At 33.8% G+C, this 21,173-nt stretch overlaps 1 protein-coding gene across 2 annotated transcripts in view; it reads right to left on the bottom strand.

Annotated features, from left to right (window-relative positions):
- Positions 1–21,018, bottom strand: part of Tsp (Thrombospondin) — a 32,973-nt gene extending 11,955 nt beyond the window's left edge. Inside the window, exons 1-6 of one of the 2 annotated variants that reach the window (XM_076124806.1) lie at positions 20,860–21,018; positions 20,532–20,615; positions 3,703–3,873; positions 2,398–2,594; positions 761–1,046; positions 242–418 (exon numbers count right to left, since the gene is read on the bottom strand). In XM_076124806.1, the coding sequence (XP_075980921.1) occupies positions 242–418; positions 761–1,046; positions 2,398–2,594; positions 3,703–3,873; positions 20,532–20,613 (913 nt within the window). In that variant the 5' untranslated portion in view covers positions 20,614–20,615; positions 20,860–21,018. Of the gene's footprint in view, positions 1–241; positions 419–760; positions 1,047–2,397; positions 2,595–3,702; positions 3,874–20,531; positions 20,619–20,859 lie in introns of both variants that reach the window. The other variant, XM_076124807.1, reaches the window with a different exon arrangement.
- Between the last annotated feature and the right edge of the window lie 155 nt (positions 21,019–21,173).

Raw genomic sequence — 21,173 nt, forward strand, 5'->3', positions numbered from 1 at the left:
GCTAACTATCGATAAATTTTGAATGAAAAATTGATCAGCGCCTCCAACGGGCGTCGTGGGTACTATTTTGGCTGTACAATTTAAATGTGAAACTTTTGATACTCAACAGTACCGACTGTAGACAATCGCACTACTGTTTTCCGTATTTCCCACAATCATAATTATATCAGTGAAAAATATAATTAGTAAACAAGAGATATTAATTTGACAACAACGCCTCGGATATAAATGTTTTAATAACCAGGATAGCAGGAATTTCCGGTGCATCGCTCAATGGGTGGCGGCGTGGGTTGTGGTCGGTTGCAGCACTGACGCAGCTGGTTGCGGAGTCCGTCTATTATGCCCTTCTGCTCACTCACCTCCGTACGAAGAGAGTCGATAGTGTGACGGAGAAGAGTCAACTGACGGATTACCTCATCTAGAGAAGAAGGAAAGCTAAGTTTCTGCAGTATCAGATAAATGATATGAGGTGTACGTATAAAAAAACCCGATTCTTTGAATTTTAAGTGTATTTATCATGTAACGTTTATAAATGTTGTTCAGTTAAATGTTTGATCCTAACACATTAAAAAGGGGATTCAACAATTTCTATCGTCCTTATTCCTCCCCAAGTCTTGTCGATGGAGATCAATTTTGTCAATAATATTATTGGGACTTCATAAAGACACAGTAATTTATAAAAGAATTTCAATTCTTAATGTATCAATTAAAACTCAATAAAAATTATCAAAAGAACCGCCAAAAATGATATAATTCTTACCATCACAAGACTCAATAGCATTCGACGGAATATCACCCCTCTGCGCGGTCGGCTGCGGCAACAGCGCCGCATTAGGATCAACATAGTTCCCTCTGTACTCATCTCCTAACATCCGTTCCTCCTCCTGCTTGCTCTTAGCCACAAAGTCTTTCACTTCTTCGTAATCAGAGACTACGGGTGATGCCTGGGCTGGTACCAGCGGGACTTCAGTGACGCCACAATTGAGAGAGTCAAGTGCTGCCTGTTCATTGTTGAATATTTCTATTGGGGCGTTTTCTTCATGGTACTGCAATTTAGTTTTTTCGTTTAGTATTATCAGTCCCAGTTTTGCTCGGGTTACGCCGGATTATCCTTAACAAACTAAGCTTCAAAACCTTCCTCGAGAAACAGTGTATGTATTAGTGAAAACAGCATGAAAATACATTCAGTAGATTTTGAGTTTATAACGAATAGCCAAACAGATTCTAGGAGGGATCTTTATTTTACAATGATTAATAATAAATAACTCCTTTAATCAAGTTTATTCAGTGTTCTTTACTTAAGTTTAAACCTGTTGAAGAGATCTCAAAAATATCTTAGTTTACGCATGTCGGTCCCTACTGAATGTTTGAAAGCTTTAAGTAGAAAGAAATCTAAACTTAGATGTTTTAATCTTCGCAAAACACTAAAAATAATTAATTTAGGTTCTACAAAGTTAATTCAAGTATAAAATAAAATTAAGGTTTTCTTTTAATACGTAAATTAAAATTTATCTGGGCCTAGCTCTTTGTGTGCGATAAAATAAATAAATAAAGCTGTATTCTGTTTTATATAATTAGGTTTTTTAATTAAACTTCAAGCCTAGTAATTCATGAAAAGTACTGAATAACTTTTACGTCAACATATAAAATTCAGACGTGTTTTGTGGTCTCTGATGAAAAAACAATTTATATTAATGTCAATTTGCAATGTTTTACTGGCGTCCTAAATTAAATAGGCTAGTAGAAAGTAATGAACAGCAAAACAAGTTATTTTATATTCAAAAATCATCATATTAAAATCACAATCAAATTAAAATTTCATCGTTTTAGAAATCACTGGGGAAATTCTTTAAAAAAATAGACAATTAGTTCATACCCCATTCGTATTATTTAAAAACCCGGTCCATTCATTACTATGACTCCCAAGGCTCCTCATTATGTTAAACTAGCTAAACCCCGCGGTTCCACTCGCGTTCAAAACTTCAACGCTCAGGAGTTAATTTAAAATTACAGCCTAGTGACAGACTGACAGAGACCAAAGTTTCAGTGATAGGGTTTTTACCTTTTGGGTACGGATCCCTAAAAATGGCTCATGTTTGCTCCGGGGTATTCAACTATATTTATTTTAAATTTCTTCAAAATAAGTATAAAGTTTTTGCCGTGGAAGCTCAATACACAAACATTTGCGTTTTGTTCAGTATGGACATACAATTTTAGATTGTCTTACAGAGTTTTATAACTATTTCATTACTTAGAAAGAAAGGAAATATTTTTATAAACAAACATACTACGCACACATGCAAGGACATTCGGTTCAACAACATATAATATCAATCATAATTAAATGCCATAAAAATCTATAATTATTTATTGAAAAATGAATAAAAAGAACCTTACCAGTCTCATCTTGTGACTAGACAGCATAGCCAACAGATTGTGGTTGCCAGTCATGGAATGCCAGTGCATTTGCTTGCAGCCGATCAACAGCATCACTTTGGTAGAAGTCATCAGGAGAATGAGGGTGTCACGGGGATGATCACCCAAGTTCCATGATACTGATTTTATGTGATCTCCGTGAAGACTTTCAAGAGAAACTGGGGAATGAAATGATAATTATAACGTAGATATTTACATCGCTATTACATATATTAAAGTATTTGTTCTAATCGAAAAACACTTGAATATATTGCAAATGCAAAAAGGTAAATAGGACCCCCTTTAAATATTTGTTTTATTCTGGCTTTTAGTAGTTGTTATTGAAGCTGCAATGAAAATACATTATCTGCGAAAATTAAAACAGAGAGTCCCACTTTCACGGTTCGTGATATATAGCTGGTGAGAGATAGACAGTGAGGTCTTAATTATAGAACTCGCGTTTCCCTTTTTTGTACCCTTCAGCCCTAGAAATGCAATAATTATCATCGAAAATAGCACAGCCTAAACCTAGCATAGCCTAAAATCAAATAAAAGTAAAATAAATGAATAGATGACTACGTGCACAAAGTATAAAAATCTTATCTTAAGTACATTTACAAATAAGTTCGAGCTAAGCTCTCGAAATCTTTTTTCCACTAAACGATTGGGATAAAGAGTATATTATCTCGATAGAAAGCACTATATATAACTTTAGCTGCATCGTTGTAAAACCTAAGCATCTCCGCACTTTAAAAATCGATTAGAGCAGCGTTATTGGAAATACCTACGCGGTATCAAGAACACACTGCCCTTGCAGTACTTACAACTACTATACAAGAAAGTTTTTAAATAGTGCCTTGAGTCAAAGCGAGAGTTTGGTTACACAACTTGTATCTAATGACTGACAACCGATACAATAGATAAAGGGATAGTTAACTTTACAAGAAAATCTATCAGAAGCTACATTTTTTTAACCCAATGCTGCTCACTACTGGGTTATAGTCTCCTCCCGAACGAGGACGGAGTTAGGCCTTGAGTCCACCACGCTGGCCAAGTGTGGATTGCGGACTATGCATGCGCTCAAGAGATGCTTTGAACAACTTTTAGGCTAGGTTTCATTACAAAGTTTACGTCTACAAGTGATAAATATTTCTAATACACACCTTACTTAAAAAAGTCATAGGTGTGTTGACTTACCTCATTAACCACTTAAGTGGAAGGTTCAAACTTATACTACTCATATTTTGTAATCACTTCTTACAAACGAAGTTATTTCATCTCACTCACCCTTATTACTTTTCCTATTATAGTAAAGTGAGATGGACAGATCGTCGCCTCCCTTGGCGTGCAGCAGTTCTTCCCTCCTGTAGCCTTTCCTGTGAGGTCCAGTGACCACGATGGCCACCTCACCATCCTCCAAAGATGTTGATGCTACTTTTCTTAACGTTTCTGTTGCACCTGAAAAGAAGATGGATATTTTTGAATACTGAAAAATAACGTGCACGACGCACGTGTTTCGTCAAATCGAAATTACTGTAGCGCGATTCTCTACTTCTATCGACTATCGCCAACTGGCTAGCTATCGAGAAATTTTATAGCAAAGTTATTATATGGATACAGCATGTCGTTGTATACTAAACAAATAATTTGCTTGTAAAATATATGTATGTGTTTGTGAAATTTGTTATTCTCATAACTCTTAGTCGTTATGCTATTACTACTAATTTATCGAAGTTTACCTGAAACTGTTTCTAAATGCACGTTACAAATACTACGTTCAATTCGGACACCACATTTCATTAGAACGTTTTAAAGTTGCATAAAACAGCATTCCAGAAGTTGGTGGACAGAGGACCGTAGGAAACTGCACTTTAAACCATCATTTTGATATATAATAAAAGTTTTCAAACCACATCTAGTTTTGTGTATACGTACAGTTTGCACCGCAGCCGCGCAGTCAGTTGCAATTAACAAACCTAAGTTTTAATAACATGCAAATATTTGTACGTGAAAAAGGCAACGAATTGAAATTTCAGCGCGAGCTTGTACTTCCAAAAATTAATGAATTATAACTAAGTTAATAAATTTATTTATTTCAAATAAACTATTATATTTAATTCTATTTATATTAGGTATTAAGCGGGACCCAAAATATCTTCAATAATTCTTAGAATCTTTTTATAAGATAAATCTTAACGCAATCCTTTCATGAATTCTGGAACCAGTGATCCATACAATCTCCAACCCAATTTATTAGAATACTCGAAGCGGAGATAAATACCGAAAATGTCAAAAACACCTTCGTATAACCTTTGAAAACTTAGGGTTAATGACCCCAAAGATCCAGTGTACAGGATCAAAGCATCAAGTACTTGTATCGCTTGATATAACTAAAAATAAATCCTTATTCGAGTGAAAACCCTTAAGAAAACGTTTATAAAAGTTCTACGACAGCAGTATTGATGCCTAATGGGCTTTCCAGCCACGTTTCGCTGGCTAAGTAATTGAATTATTGGAGAATTAATCCCAGCTTTCGAGTTTTGATTCGGGTTGTGTTATTGTTTTTTGTATTTTTAGTTGGACTTTTTTTTCGAAAAGTATTGGTTTATTTCGTTTCTTTTTGTATAGCACTCAGTAAGTACATAAACATAGTTCCTTTTAATTGATATGTATCACGTCATTGTGTCGGTTACCAACGAAAAGACGCTGTCAATCTTACTTTTACGTCGAATGCATGCCTCTCCTACGTTTTTGTTTTACACTCTTCCGCAGCGACCTGTTGCTATGGACATAGCATAGCACTGAAAATTACATTACGCGTAATATACGATGTTAAAACGAAGGCAAAACCAATTCACACAATCATTTAAAGTTTACCTTGTACTCAAACCATAGATTTCAACAAATTAAGCAACAACACTTATTAAAGCTCACACATTCGCATATAAACAAAGAAATAATGACCATACCAATAGGTATTATACTAAGTAAACAGAAAGGTTGGACTAAGTTTGTTTTAGCATTCAAATTAGGGATAAACGTAAATTGGATGCGGAGATATTAAGCTGTTTGTGTGATGGCTTAATGTCTAAATTAATAGAGACGAGATACTGTCAGAACTTTGGATTTTAATAGGAAAGAGTGACATTATCTATGCAAGTGTTTTTGTTATGACTTTAATAGGTAGATTTTTGCTTCTTTTCTTAAAAGTGATTATAGATACAAGTACTTTTCTATATTTAATGAGGGAGCTGGAGGACTATTTCTTGGAAGATGGGTATTTTTTAATCAAATGCTTTCAACTAAACCAAACCACGCTTTGTGGTTGTAAATGTCACTCGTGTTGTAATTGTCAACTTTTGATGGAGTCAACCAGTGTATAATCCACTATGTTTGATAGAATTTTGTGAGAAAGAAGTCTCTTATAAAAATATTGAAAGAATGTAGTAAAAATCTTGATTTATATTTTGCCCTCACTACTCACCTTTTGTGTGCGAAGCCCTAAAATCATTTTTTATTATTTTATTTAGTGCCTTTAAAGATAATAACTCCCACATAAAACTTAGATAACAGTATGGCTTTAATTCTTAAGAATGTAAAAGAAAATTCTAAGAAAAGGGTTTGATATAATAATTTAGAATGATAAAACTTTTCTTTTAAAACATGATAGTAAATCTCAGCGGTGTGAGATTAGAGAAAATAACAGACTATTTTTACGAAGAATCGTTTCACTCGTAACAGAATTTCTCGAGAACAATTGTTACAAAGGTCGTTAGTTCAGCAGATAACTGTTGTATTATATTGAATTCGTGAATAGTTTGATAAGAGCTCGTCAACCCAGTCAAATGTCAAATACTGTTGCTAAATGTTTCATGTTAATTAAGTAACTAAGAGCTTCGATTTATATTTTTATCGTTTAGTAACTTGTTTTGATTTTAATTAACATAAGTACGAGATTTTTTTTCAAGACGATTTGCAGAGTAAAGTATGTATTTTTAATATGAAATGATGAGATTGAATGGTAATCATTCCTATAGAAAACGTTATATTCCTTTTACTTAAACGAGCATTGAGTTTTACTCGAAGTGGCGACTAGAGGGATTAAAATTCCTTAAGATGAACAAATTCACGTAATAGCTTTCGCGGTCAACACATTGATTATGCTCATATTTGATCAATCAAAACACATGTTAGTATGGAGCATTCAAAGTTTTTTACATACAATAGCCACAAGAAATCATAATAAATATATTTAAAACATTTACAAACTCTTCATGAACTTCAAATTCCTATATTGTTCTATTAACAAACAACTCTAACACGTTAACATACGTATTACATTAAACAGTACACTAATCGCTACACAGTGTAAAGTAAAACAAGTAAACAAACTAACTCCAGCTGTGTGAAGCGGTAAAGTTATTCTAGACCTGTATGACACAACGGTTGACTCATTGCGATGTGCAACGTCTTTTTACTTGTATTGCAACAGACAAATAACAAGTAGATTCGATTGATGGATTTGGTTATAGCTTGTAAACTAATTGATGAATGAAATATGTATTTGAATACTTATTTACCGACGTAATATTTACAATATACACAGGTATATTCACTAACAGTGAAGATTGGTACAAGCAGGAACTAATATTTTATTTACACACTGTCCTTTGAAATTGCATTTACAAATTTTATTACGGTAGCACTACTAAGTAGGTAGTGTAAATTATTTAACTAAAACTACGCACTACAAGCTTTTTTATTTTCGTAGAGCCTATGTACTGAATAGAATTGCTTGCGAAAACAACAGCACTCTATGAAAAGTTAACATTAAGTTAAATCTGTACTCTTCCATCTTAACATAAATCAGAGAAAAAACAAAATTTTAAAAGGATTACAAAAGTTCAAATCTTCAAAGAATTGTTTTAAAGCATTTGAATAACACTTTTCATTGCCAATATCACAAACGAAAGAACTTAAGATATTCTAAGATAGTTATGTATTATTTTCTTTCTGTTCCACAGTTGGCTTGTCCTTTACCCGATCTCTTCACCCTTCAGTGCTCAAAGCTGATGGAACATTTAATATTGAGCTCGCCTTTCTACCCTTCGTATTTTAAAGAAACATATCACTTTAATGATAAAAATACTTTCTTGTGTATCGAAAGTGATACAGTCTTATACATCTCTAGGTTATTTACCCGATGTTTGATATGTTCTCATTATTTGAAGTGCATGTTTATAATTTTAAAGCTTTCTTTTTGAAACCTTTCAGAATACTATTATACTAAGTACTCGTAATGACACTTGGCAGGTTAAGGGTGTTTTAGATCTCTTTAGAAAATCCTTAAATAAATTTCCATGATTTATGATACATACAAGTATTCTAGCACTCGCGAAAAGTACCCTGTACCCAGCCCTGTGATGAATGAATTTTATGGGACCGATCTTGGTACTTGTATTAGTTGTTGTTGCATTCGATTAAATATAGTAGTTTTTCTTTTATATAAATATATTGTATATTATATAAATTATAGTATAATTGTCTTTTAAGTTTAAATATGTATTCAAGTTACCTATTTATCTATTGGTTTTCTAACCTGAAATAAAATTATTTTACATATTCGCATAACTTTATCGTTCGAGAGCTTCCCTTTGACCCTTCAAAACATATAACATTAAGCATATAAATAAAAGCACTTCGTAATACATAAGTCTTCAATTATTCCTAAGAATTTGCTACAAATAACAAATGTCCCGCAACGTGGAATACCAGTGGATGTTGTGGCCATAAAGTATGCGTTATGAGAAGAACGTGCCTGTGCCTAGACGTGCCGCGTCTTCAGTAAGTAAGTGCCTTTAGATATGATGATATCGTTGACTTAGCGAAGGTTCTCCCTAGTGAATTGGTTAGCAATTTATTACGGTAGTCTGGGAGCAACAGAAGTTTGGTACAAGTAAGTACTATTTTTTATTTATGTGAAGTATACATTTCATAAGTAATTTATACTTCACATAATTACTGAGACATTATTGGTTAGAAAAAATACACAGGTTTGACTTTAAGTTCAGGTACTGTCTTTTTTATCACCTAATAAGATCCGCTAGCGATAAAATTCTATATAAAATTTTACTGTATTGTCTAACATTTATCGATCTTTTATTACAAACTAGCGGACTGTCCCGACTTTGTTTGGGTATAGTACAATTTTACCCCGTTGATTCCATTCTCATTAAAATTTTTGATCCCATCGATCATCCATACAAACCTTGTCCAGACAGTTACAAACGCAATAAAATAATTATCCAATTTGGTTTAGTTGTTCAAAAGTTATGCGCGTACATACATTTAGGTGATTTATTTTTATTTATATAGATACTAGTGATGTTCCGCTACTTTGTCCGCTGACGTTAAACCCGTACGCAGCTAGTAATGGCGACATAGTGATATCACGGAGACGACGTAACGGTACGAGATAAAAAGTTAACTCGCATTGCCATGTAGGGCCTTCCTGGTGAGCGAGCTTGGCGATCCTGACCCCAATGTTAATACCTACGTCTTTATATCAAATACTTTCTGTGTAGTACTGTAAACAGCCTCTATCCTGACTGCTGACTACTACGAGGTCCCAGGTCCGATTCCTAGGACGGACAAAGAGCTTTTCGTCTCTTTCTAATTTATATTACATTATACTCGATAGTTGTCCGAATCTGGTAACGTGCCCCGTATATGGCAATAGGTTTGCCCCCTATTACATGAGACTGACATTGTTAATGGCGAAACGCTGGTGTATCTCATACACCTCGTCCTACACCTTTGGTTAAAATAAGCATGATAGTATGTATGTATGTACTTTCTGTGTAGGCTGTACACAGTCATAGATATTGTTTATACGCTTCCGTGTGACGCTGGTTTTGTGGCCACACTTTTTTTTATGAATGCTAAAATATTCAAAAAAGCGATAGGGTCAGGATGTAAGCTTAAAATATATTCGCAGTAGTGCTGTCATCAGCACGTTCAGGATAAGTCTAGTATGTATTTTATAAATTATAAGTAAGAAAAAGCCTTCTGCTGTTGACCTTAGAGAGAAACGAAAATTTCACATAATTTAGTTACTGCGTAACTACAGTAGACAACTAAGCTTTCGACCAAGCTTAACACACTATTTCCCAACAGAAGTCTTTATGCTAGAAGAACAGTCAGTGACAAAGAGTCCTACAATAACGTCTTTTAATTATCACGAAATATTGAAACATTTCAAACAGAATGAATTAGTTTTTTAAAGATGCTCTGAACAAGCAAAAGACATACATTGATAGATTAATGTTGTGTGAAAACTTACCTACCCCCGGTTTCTGAGGTACATTTAGCGGTAGTTTATCTATTCAATAGTGTTGAAACTTAAATCAAAAAAAGCTATTGAATAGATAAACTATCGCTAAACGTGCTCAGAAACCAGGGAGTAGGTCTGGTTTCTGAGTACTTTTAGCGATAGTTTATCTTATAGATTATTATTAAATAAACTTTTACTACTATATACTTACTATATAGTAAGGTAAGTACTGTTTCTATGCACTAATAAGATTACACGGTGATAACCAAACGCAATAATTTATGTTAATGTTGTGTACAGACAATGTACATGTATGTATCCAGTGTTTAATGATCTGCGGTTCGAATTAGTATATCACTGTGTTTGGATATTGTAACTTATGATTATGTATACCTGTGATAATGTTATTTACTAGTGTTTGTTTGGCGAAGTGAGTTATTACCTGGATGGATTAATAATTATGTAGTGGGATTGGATCTAGTAGAAAATCGGTAACTGAACACTGTCGTATTCGATTTGTCGTTAAAGATAAAATATTTCACCAAAAATATAAGCAGACTAATAAAAAGTTTATATCTTATCGATAAAGGTTATATTTAGGGTCTAAAGGAAAAAATCTAGATTATGGATCCATATATCCACGAAATCAGCTTATATTAACAGATTTACATAACTTTATCCGACACGGGCATCAAGTCAAATCTGGAAATTATTTATTTTTGTATAATTTCATCAACAAATCGGGATTGTAAGGTATTATAGCACAAAATTCAACAGAATCATACAAAGCCTGAGCCCAACAAAAGCTCGTATAGTTATTGACAGCAGCTGGACAGTGAGTGTACAAATTGGGCTATCAAAGGCGCGCGTGGGCGACGGTCCTTGCCTAATACAGTAACGAGGCTTGCCGAATTCATAATCAGCTGTTTATACCGCCTGTTTGACAATGACACGTTTTTTTATTGGTAAAGTACTAATGATATTCCCTTCAAGCAGATCCGGTATAGCAGCAGGACATAAAAGGTTTGGAATTGAAAAATCTGTTTATAGAAGAGTTTCTTAAGGCAAGGTAGAAAATAAGTAAGAGGAAAAGAGACGCAAACGTGGTGTCGATTTATACAAAATTTCCCATTTCATCGTATCTTTTATGTCCTTTCCTCTGATAGAGACTTAGCTTCCATTTAATTCTGAAGTGGGCGAATAAAACGGATTCACAAGGAAACAATTTCCGTTAAGGAATATCAAGTATCTAGGAAATAAGCTTATCAAAGAAACCACTTTAATCTCAAGATGTTTTCGACAATTTAAAAAGAATATTAGCACAAAAGAAAATTGTCTGTTTATTCAAATATCGCAACATTATCTTAACAATCTCATAAACAAGAAGGAACGTGGGCTCAATCAAACGGTGTCAGCGATACGATTTCCTTATTAATAAATATTTTGTTCAATACAAGCTTATTTCAAAAGCCTCCTTTCAAATACCTCCTACCAAAGTTCCAAAGGCATTATAATAACAGATTTTATCGAGAGTTTCGGCCCAAAAGTGTATTTTTAACGGCAAAGATTATGGAAATAATCTGAAAGTAAAAAACGAAGTGAATACGTAAGTAATTACGAAAAAGTTTCATTTTCTAACAAAAAAAAGCTAATCATTCTTTAATCTTAATTTTCTACCCAATTTTCTCGAGGTAGGATTATTAGGAAAGAAATTTAACTTAATTAAAATTCTGAGAAATGAAGGGGAACGCGGAACGGTTACCTGGAAAGCTTGAAAGAAAATATGAAGAAGCATTGAAAACAAAGAAAATGTGTGGTGCAAAATTATCTATTGTAATTAAGAGCAACCCGTAAATGTTCGTGTAGATCGTCTAAATACCAGTCATAACTGTCTGCCTACACTACACGGATGATTTCATTCCAATTTCGTAATAGTTCATTGTATTCATGATCACTCACTGTACAGTGTAAAATGGCTAATTTGATTATGATGTCATATTCAATAGGGTATATTACTACTTCATTTAACCTTAATATGCTAGACAGGTTTTCGTGTGTTCCTTGAGAAAAAAGATACATAGACATATGTATGTACATAAAGATACTAATAAGATGTATCTATAGTGCTCAATACATGAGCGTAGCATATAGATGAACGGAAATAAACTCGCGTTCATTTGTTTTCAGATATTTGCGAGTGGAAGATGTGGAAGACAGTGTAATGAATACACAAGAATAGATATTACAGAGTCTTTTAGCATTCAATAGTAAGGATTTGGAATGGCATCTCAGGAAGAAGAATTACGTTATTACATAATACAGTAAGAGCAAATTTAATCATCGCGAACCGTTCTTCATCATGACTTGAATAGCAGCTAGACGAAAAGGGAAAACAATAGAATAAGATACACTTAAACAACCTTCCTATGATTTCGGTCAGATACTAAAAACAATGTTCATGTATATGTCTAAAATACCATAACATTTGACGTCCTACCATTTCAAATAAGTAACAAACCTCATCAATAACTATGTAGGCAAAGATAAATCATATACATTGGGACCCAATTCTCGGCGTGCCGTGGGACCCGTGGGTGTGACTTGTTATAAACGTGCCATAGACACGGTGAGGTCACTCTTGCAACCTGCTGCATTTTATTAGTGTTACTTATTTGGTCATTTGCATTTTCATTTAAGATTGTTTTGCTGTTGGTATAGGGTGTTTAAGATCTGTTATATGCAGAGAGCAATAATTATCGGCGTTGTGCCCTTAATCAGATTGGCTGCTTAACGCCTCTATTGAAAATAAATTTTTTTTAAATGTCATTTAATGAATTTCTTTATTTACTTATAAGATAATATTCTATACAGGTTGTAAATAACGGTATTCATTGCTACATGCTTTCACTTCACGTGTAAACTAACTAATTTTAACTCGCTAACTCAACTAACGATCCTGGTTTTCACAGTTCCAAGCAAATTGGGTCTTTACAATTAACGGTTTTCTTAATAAGTCTGAACTAATGGACACCTTAACATTGTGATATCATGAAGATACTCGTGTTTGAAAACGTAATAGCTTGGTGAGGACAGTCACAATACTCGTAATAAATCTCTTGTTTATTTATAGTCCAGTTACAATAGTTACACAAGCGGCGAGCATTACTGAATGAACAACACGTTCGCACCTTGTTTCTGCGAGAGTAACGCAGAGGCGTATAAGTATCAACATCCATGTATTAAAAAGCAATTCACACTTTAGATTATAGCAAGAAGTTTAGAACACATAGCCATCTCAGACACAGTTTGATAATAGAAACCGAAACAATCTATCTGTGGATCAACCAATTGTTCCCAACGACCACATTGACCACCTCAAAGGTTCAGAATCACAACTTCAAGGAAAATAGCGGTCAATTGACCGCATCAAGTCATCAATATATTATAGTTGGTGACTTAACACTGATAAGTTAGCTCATCGTCTTCCAGAATTATTGAATCACAATCACTCACAATTACTAAGTCATACAATTTACCTCAACTGACTCAAGTTGCCGCAAATCTTAAAGGCGATGAAAAATAGTCCTCGATTATATTTTTTTCCCTTTTCTGCATCCAGAGTTCCTTGTCACTTGCAAGTAGGTACTTTTCTTTTTTCGCGTTTACGATTTTTATGTTTACCTATTGCCTGATATAATCATATTATTTATTACACCGCTTTAAAAAAAGTTTCGATGCAAGCATAATAAACAGTATTCCGAATATCTCAGCAACTTTTATTTTATTGTAAATATTGAATTTGCAGAGAGTAATTTATTTCCCTTCCCAACCAGTAATTTAATCGTCATTCTTCGTTGGGGGCATCAAGGATACATCAAGAAATACTCTGTTGGAAGTATTTCTTATCAAATTGTACTTACTCCGGCTACGAATTTAAAATTGCTGAAATAACTTGCTTGCTACAGCTATTCAAAGTTCGCTTACCTTTGCCAAAAATATATTTTGATGTACGAAATGTTGAACTGAAGTGGAATTGCATTTTGGAGCCCGGCTGTTCAACATTCTATATTTTAGAAAAAAAAAAATCTTTTCGTAGTTCATAGTTGAGACGAAAAAGTTAATGAAATTTTAAAAACATCTTTTTTCAAATTATATTTCTTTTAAAGAAAAATATTCTATGTATATAGCCAGTGTTCATGATTTTAGGAACCAAATTAAATCTTTGGCAAAGGGCTTACGAAGGTACGCATATAAATAAGATAGGTAGGTACCTAATAAATATACTCCAACAAAGTGTTTACATCCCATCCTTGCGAGGAAATCTCACGTTTCTCATTTCGTGAAGTACTTTTATAAGATTTCACTTAGGTACAAGGTAATACTTGAACTATTCTGTAGAGAGATTTACACTTGAGTGCGTTTTTAATATTGCTGTGTGACAATACTCATCTCTTACGTACTTTATTAAAGCAAGACATGAGTACGTATTGCTCACGTGTGACTGAAAACTATTTAAATTTGGTACTTAGTATCTACGTAGCTAATGAAAGCTAGGATTCGTTTAATCAGTATTGATCGGTACATAGTTGCATAGTTTTTATCAAGACTAGAGTTCACAAACAAGAATTGAGATTATAATCAGTATTGTGGCAAAATCCCTAATAATTTTAGAACACGATGAACATAAAAAACGGAGCCTAGTCCCATAAATAACAACGTCTAATTAATAAAGCAGACATCTGTGAACCTAATCAAATAATAGTTCACACAGAACAGTACACTATTAATATTTCGTTAGTCCTACTTCATGTGGCTTCGTAAACAAAACATGGCCGATTAATTTATAATGTAGGTACCAGATGTGAGCTACTAACCGTTGTGAAGCGGCTTTGTGGTTTTAATTTGTTACATTTAGGGATGCAGGGAATGGACCTTCATCCGCCAACAATTAGGCAACATTAAACGAAAACCAAGGGTCTAAATGAGACAGATTGCTAGAGTTACCTGAGTGTTCATTTATAAAAAGGTTTACATAACATATTTTGTTATATATGAATCTAATATTGTAATGGTCATAAACGCGATTGAAAATTAAAGGTAAGTGTACCTTATTACCAAATGCATTAGAATATTATATGTACAAGTCGCTAGAGTTTAAAATATATGAATCTAGTTGTTGGTTATTAAGTAACACGACTTATGGCTGTAATTTTGTCTACATCGCAATATGTGACAATTTAAGAAGCTTAGGCATTTTCCTCAAGCCACTTATCTCTAAGAAACAAGCACAATCACTCCTAAATATGACTACGGAATATTTTACACAGAAAATTACGCTGATATATTACAAGCATGAACGACGAATCCCCGGAATAAGGAAGTTAATACCGCCATCACAAAATATTTTTTTTCGTGAACGCGCGAGGGAAAATACATAATTCCTCGTTCAACCTCCATTATAATTCAAGCGGGCTTTATTAATATAAATTTACGATGTAAATGGGCTAGAAGTGGGACAATTTTGAATAACAAATATGGAACAAATTAATGTACTTGCTTTGTTCATGCCTAATGTTTGTAAAGCTAATGTTTATTTAGTAGTTAAATGATTTTGCCGAAACCCGAAACCATTTTCTTGGACACCTTTTTCATCCTTTACTCACATCATTAACTCATTACTGTTGGGTATCCGACGGGGTAGATCTGAAGGTCAGTCTTACATACGAACTTGAACTTTTTCCTTTTGCTTATCCAATTTCTGAGCAAGGAATCGTATTATCTTAATTCTATACTAAGGATCTTGTAACTTCTTAAAATCAACAGTGCTCACGTCCTTGACTCACCTTCAAACGTTATTTATGTTTTTGTTTTCACAAGCTTAATTTCAAAATCATTAAGTATCAGGTTCCCAATATCCTTTGAAGTCACAAGCTTTACATTAAGTGGCCTCAGGCAAAGAGAGCCCACAAATTCGTCATCTCCGCGATCATTCCGTTACTTTGAATACCTTTCGACTTCTGATATTTTCTTTTCCACGAATAATTAATGCTTTTATTAATATCGGAATGTTTTTGAACGTCAATATTTCTGAGAATATTCGTATTTATTTTTCATGTTGTCGGGACACAAAAAGATTTAGATTTAGGTTGTATAAAACTCGGAGGTAGAAATTGTTGTTTGTTATAGTCACGCGCCGAAAATACTTATCCTAAACCTACACGATACTTAAGATTGTCTATCTACCCACTTGTTTTACACGCAGTAGGCATGTAGAGCCTTAAATTTTGCCAAGAATTTTGTGATATCCTTTCCTTTCTGTACACGAGATAAATAACCATACTGCAAATTTTGTTTGTTGGTGTAAAAAACGGAAGAAAGCTAGGTATATTTTTTCTATATAAAATTATGTTCTTTGGTTCAATTCAGTTTTGTAATACTTTGTTTACAATTGTCTTTATTATATCATCATTCGGAATAATGTCATGTCCTTCATTAATACGAGCTATTTTCCTTCTCAAACCACTTATTCCAGAAACTGTTTACTCATTCACAAGACCATAACAGAATTACGCCATCAAAAATCTTGTTTATAAATCGGTAAACATGATGCGCTTGCACATTGTATAAAGCCATATCCAAATATGGCTTGCCATATGTCCCTTGACCCAAATGTATAAAGCTCTTCTCTGCTGTACACATTCATTAAAGAAGATTTATACTTTGAAACCAGTGTAGCCTTATAAGACTGTTGCCATATTTTTATAGAAAGTTTAATTATAAAATATGACTTAGCGCTGCATCGTGTCATCGTTATTTTCTATTCATATTCTTATTTGGATATTTAGATCAGCATTTTGACCACATTGTGGTTATATTAGCTTAATACAACTAGCTATATATTTGATTCATAGAATTTAGATAGCCTTTAAGACTAAACCGCAATTTTAATATGACGTAAGATTCCACCATCTGTGAGCTCTTAACACTTTAAAAATACCCATTATTTTGATGCCGTTAATATACTCATTAACTATTATTAAAGCTTCAGAGTCGACTATTAATAGACGTATATCTGTGTCTCTACTGAAAAATGACATAAGTCCGATTCGAAAATGAGATAAGTATACCAAAATGCACAGAAAAAAATGCTCTATCGTTTGGTGGAAAGAAATATAGTTTATCTTTCAAAATGAGAAAGATAGCAATGTGCAAAAGAGGTAAAACTTACACTAAAAATATTGCGAAAGTAGGATATAAGTGCTATCTAATTTTTTAACTAATTTTTGACCAAATCAGACCAAATCTTTTTCACTCGAGACACAGATATTAATTTGCCTCTAATATTCAATTGGATGTCTCAATCGTGTTAATTCATATAATCCTGTCGTCTAACACGAGGACACTAACGTACTGCAGTAACTAGGTGTGACAAATAGATTACTAGACCGCTTGCAACAAGACCGAGCAAATTGGGTACCTGTGTTTATTGACTTTAGTCACCTCTAGTGGGTACTGTGCGTATATCTGCATCTTGTATCTTAGATGAGTAAGTGTAATGTGGCTTAAACTATTTCTTATGCTTCGTACACAGTATAAATTCTCATTTTTATCAAGCCGTGAGTTTTTTTCGAAGAGCCGGCTCTTTCGAGCAAAGTACTTTGCAACTGGCACCTTAAATTTTTGGTTTGTAAGCAGTTCACATTTGATTTTTACTCGCGTTCGAGTAAAACTATCCTGCAGTACCGTATGATAGCACCTATGTGTTAGATGGACCGGAATCAAGAAAATACAGTTTTACTTAATCGCAGGATGTAGAAAACCTTAGAGATTACATTAAGGTATGGCGTAATGTTCACAAGTCCTTATGGAACCGTCATTCAATTGCTACAAAGTAACAATCATTCCGTAGTTTTTGTATGAGACATTCAGTCTCTTGATGAATGGGATAGAAACGCCGTCTAGGATGCCCATGATGTTAATTATATCATTTGCCATACAGTTATGTTGTCATCGGGAGCCAAAGACTTTTTTAAGAACAAGAGTTCTTCTATTTATGCGTCTAATAGATGGCTACTGTGTGTGTGTTTTAATTGGTCATGCTACTCAGCATGCCACCCTGCTTCCAGAAATAGTGGGTGTCTGAAAGGACTGTTGAAATAAAAGGTTTTCTAGCCTTGGTCTAAGTACCTGCCTGACTATATAGTAACTAAGAACTTAATATTACTGTAGATGTGTAAAACAGAGAGCATCATCATAACTCATTTACAGTTCATCCAAGGCACTGAAAAGCCAGACACTAGGGTCTTTGCCCTTACAGAGAAAACAAAATTAAGATAAGATTCTAGACTTTGTAGTGTGATCAAAATGCTGAAATTACTAGCGATTAAGATTCCAAACATGTAGAGTTTCTAAACACAATCCCAACTAGCTAAATACGAGAATTAATATGGCGTTTGTCTTCAGTAGAGCTCGTCAACTTTGCTTACTGTTTATTGTTTGGATTCACTCGCTAAGAGCCCGGCTTTCAAGTTAATAAGCGCACACAGTTTTAGCTGATTGCTGGATCCACGGAATATTTATGCCTACTATTTTGAAATGCTTGAATTTTTGGGAACGAATGGGCCTTTGTAAAACTAGCCATAGGTTTGTAGGGTAACGAAGTAATTACTACACGCAGTACGGACATGCACAAGTAAGTTAGTTTCTTTGACGTGTTAGTCCAATATTAACATTTGTATGTTTGCAAAATCACTTCCGACATAGGAAAAGGAAAGTAGTCTAATAATCTGTTTAGTGAAAAAACAAAGAATTCTTCGATTTCTAAACCCCGTCCTCTCCATTTCTAAATAAAGTGCAGACGGTTCAGCTTGCAAGACGTATCTCTGCGTCTGCACTCTCGTTAACTCAGTAATCCAATTCTAATTCCTACACCCAATTTGCACACTCAGTCAATGAACTTCCACAATTCTACCAGAATTCCTGCACTTCCGTTCCTAATAATTACGTACGTGCATCCAGAAATTCTATTTCTCTCCGTTTGTGTTGCTAATGAGCCCGTAAATAGTATCTTTGCGTTCTAATGGGAATTTATGTTTAGTTTGACTGACGGCTTTCTGAAAATGAGGGTGAACTCGGGTTATTTTCATTCAATTTCTTCATTTTGGAGTCGCGCAGACGGGACAAACTAAAGGGCATTTCAATCAGAGATATTCCGCATGAGTAATCAGCGATTTTAAACGAAACAGTAGCAGAAAATAACAATCAAATTATAGCTATTGTCCATTTATTATAGTCGAAGACAAACTTAATTGACGTAAGCGCATAATCTCATTTACCAACTCCCACGTATTGTGTTTATTTACTGATTCTAGGCTGATTAATTCTAAGTAATTTGCTACCTACTTCATTTTACCAGCCTACACAGGATCTCAACTTCTATAATATGAGTTGGTTAGGCTGGTTTAGAGTTTTAAATGTTTTTTATCTTACTTGAAAATAAATCAGTTATCTATACTATATACTATAATATTATAAAGCTGAAGAGTTTGTTTGTTTGTTTGTTTGTTTGTTTGTTTGTTTGTTTGTTTGAACGCGCTAATCTCAGGAACTACTGGTCCGATTTGAAAAATTCTTTCAGTGTTAGATAGTCCATTTATCGAGGAAGGTTATAGGCTATATATATATCATCACGCTACTACCAATAGGAGCAGAGTACGGGTGAAAAATGTTACAAAAACGGGGACAATTTTGACCCATTCTCTCTTATGTGACGCAAGCGAAGTTGCGCGGGTCAGCTAGTGAAAAATATTTATGAAGGACGATCAATAAAGTTAGAGATTTGGGATAAAACATTGGTTCCTCTAAATAACAAATCTCATGCAAACGGCATATAGGGCAGCAGTTCTTGGTAATGGTCAAAGAAAATGCAGTACGGTACGTAGTTTCTCATTCTTACTATTCTGTCAATTAGATATTTGTATGAGCATTAGGCATTATTCAATAGAAAGTCTGTCGTACGTAATTGCATACGTTTTGTTTGTTTACTCCATTCACGTCATTGTTTATGTAGAAATAGAAACACAATACATTATTACTTCATTATATACAAGCCGGTGAAGTTTTTCAAATCTATTTATTTTGTCTACTAAATTATTTGTAATAACTTTGCTTAAGATTCGATTGACGAAACCCTGTCCAGCCTTCCGAAATTACTTATTACTTGTTACGTATCCTTATCAAAGACCATTTTTTTCCGTTCATTGGCGCGGGCGCATTTTATTTTCTGCAAGTTCCACTACCATTTCTATCGAATTATGTGAACATAATATTTTAAATATTCGCTATTAAATTGAAATTGTAATTGTGTATTTCTAATAGTGCCTTGACCTATTTCAATAAAAATCTTGTAATGTCAGTGATCTATTTTATAGCGAGATATCAACTATGATGTTTTTAAGTTCAAATGTTCATGATAAAAGCTTTCGTAATTATTGTCAAGGAGAAACGTAACTCGCGTATCTATCAGTACCTAAAATTGCTTAATTATCGCTATCATTTAAAGTTTATCGTAATATTATAAATAATGTGAGTTCATTGAATTACTCTTGTTGCTAAATAGATACACATACCTACGAATAACATAGTAACAAGCTAATTTAAATGAAAACATTATAATATCTTTTCTTAAAAACATAATTGCAAATGGAAACCAAGTCGCATATAAAAAAATATGTCCAAGTACGTAGTTAGACGTTCATATTAATTTAATTATTATTTAACATACCTTCGTCTAGGATAAGCGACTGTGTGACCACCACCAGGGCGAACAGCGAGAGGAGCTGCGCGAACATGGCTGAATGAGCCATGTCTGCTGAAACACCATACTTTTTACATTTCACAAAATTTAAATTACAAAAGCGACATCGATGCGTTTATGATTACAATTTCGGATTCATTTTTTAACATTTTTTTTTAATTTTAAATCAATAGTGTACTAAAAAAAAAACAAAGTAAAACTGTTTCTATAAATTAATTTAAAAAATCACTCGTATTATAAATAATAAAGATAATAATATTTTTAAGGGTCTATTTATTTAAATATTATTATTTACCGCGTTTTTGTTGAAATTATGACACTAATTTCCCGCGTAAAATATCGCGCATGAGCTCTTGGGAGGAGTGCGAAGTGCGCGTGCGCGAGCCGCTTACGCACTTTTCAACTGACTCAACAGGCAAGGCAAAGACCGTCGCCTTACGACCATATTTATCGCATCTTATATTAAATGTTATCATAAGCTATTTTTAAAGTGTTGTTATATACGGCACTGTACTTTATTTAGCTTTCTTCGGTCACATTAATCTCAAAGAGTAGGTACTCAGCGAAAGAAGTGAGAATTGATATTCAGAAAGCTTTAAAAGCCGGTTT

Source organism: Anticarsia gemmatalis, chromosome 17, assembly GCF_050436995.1.
Source record: "Anticarsia gemmatalis isolate Benzon Research Colony breed Stoneville strain chromosome 17, ilAntGemm2 primary, whole genome shotgun sequence".
Classification (NCBI taxonomy): Eukaryota; Metazoa; Arthropoda; class Insecta; order Lepidoptera; family Erebidae; genus Anticarsia; species Anticarsia gemmatalis.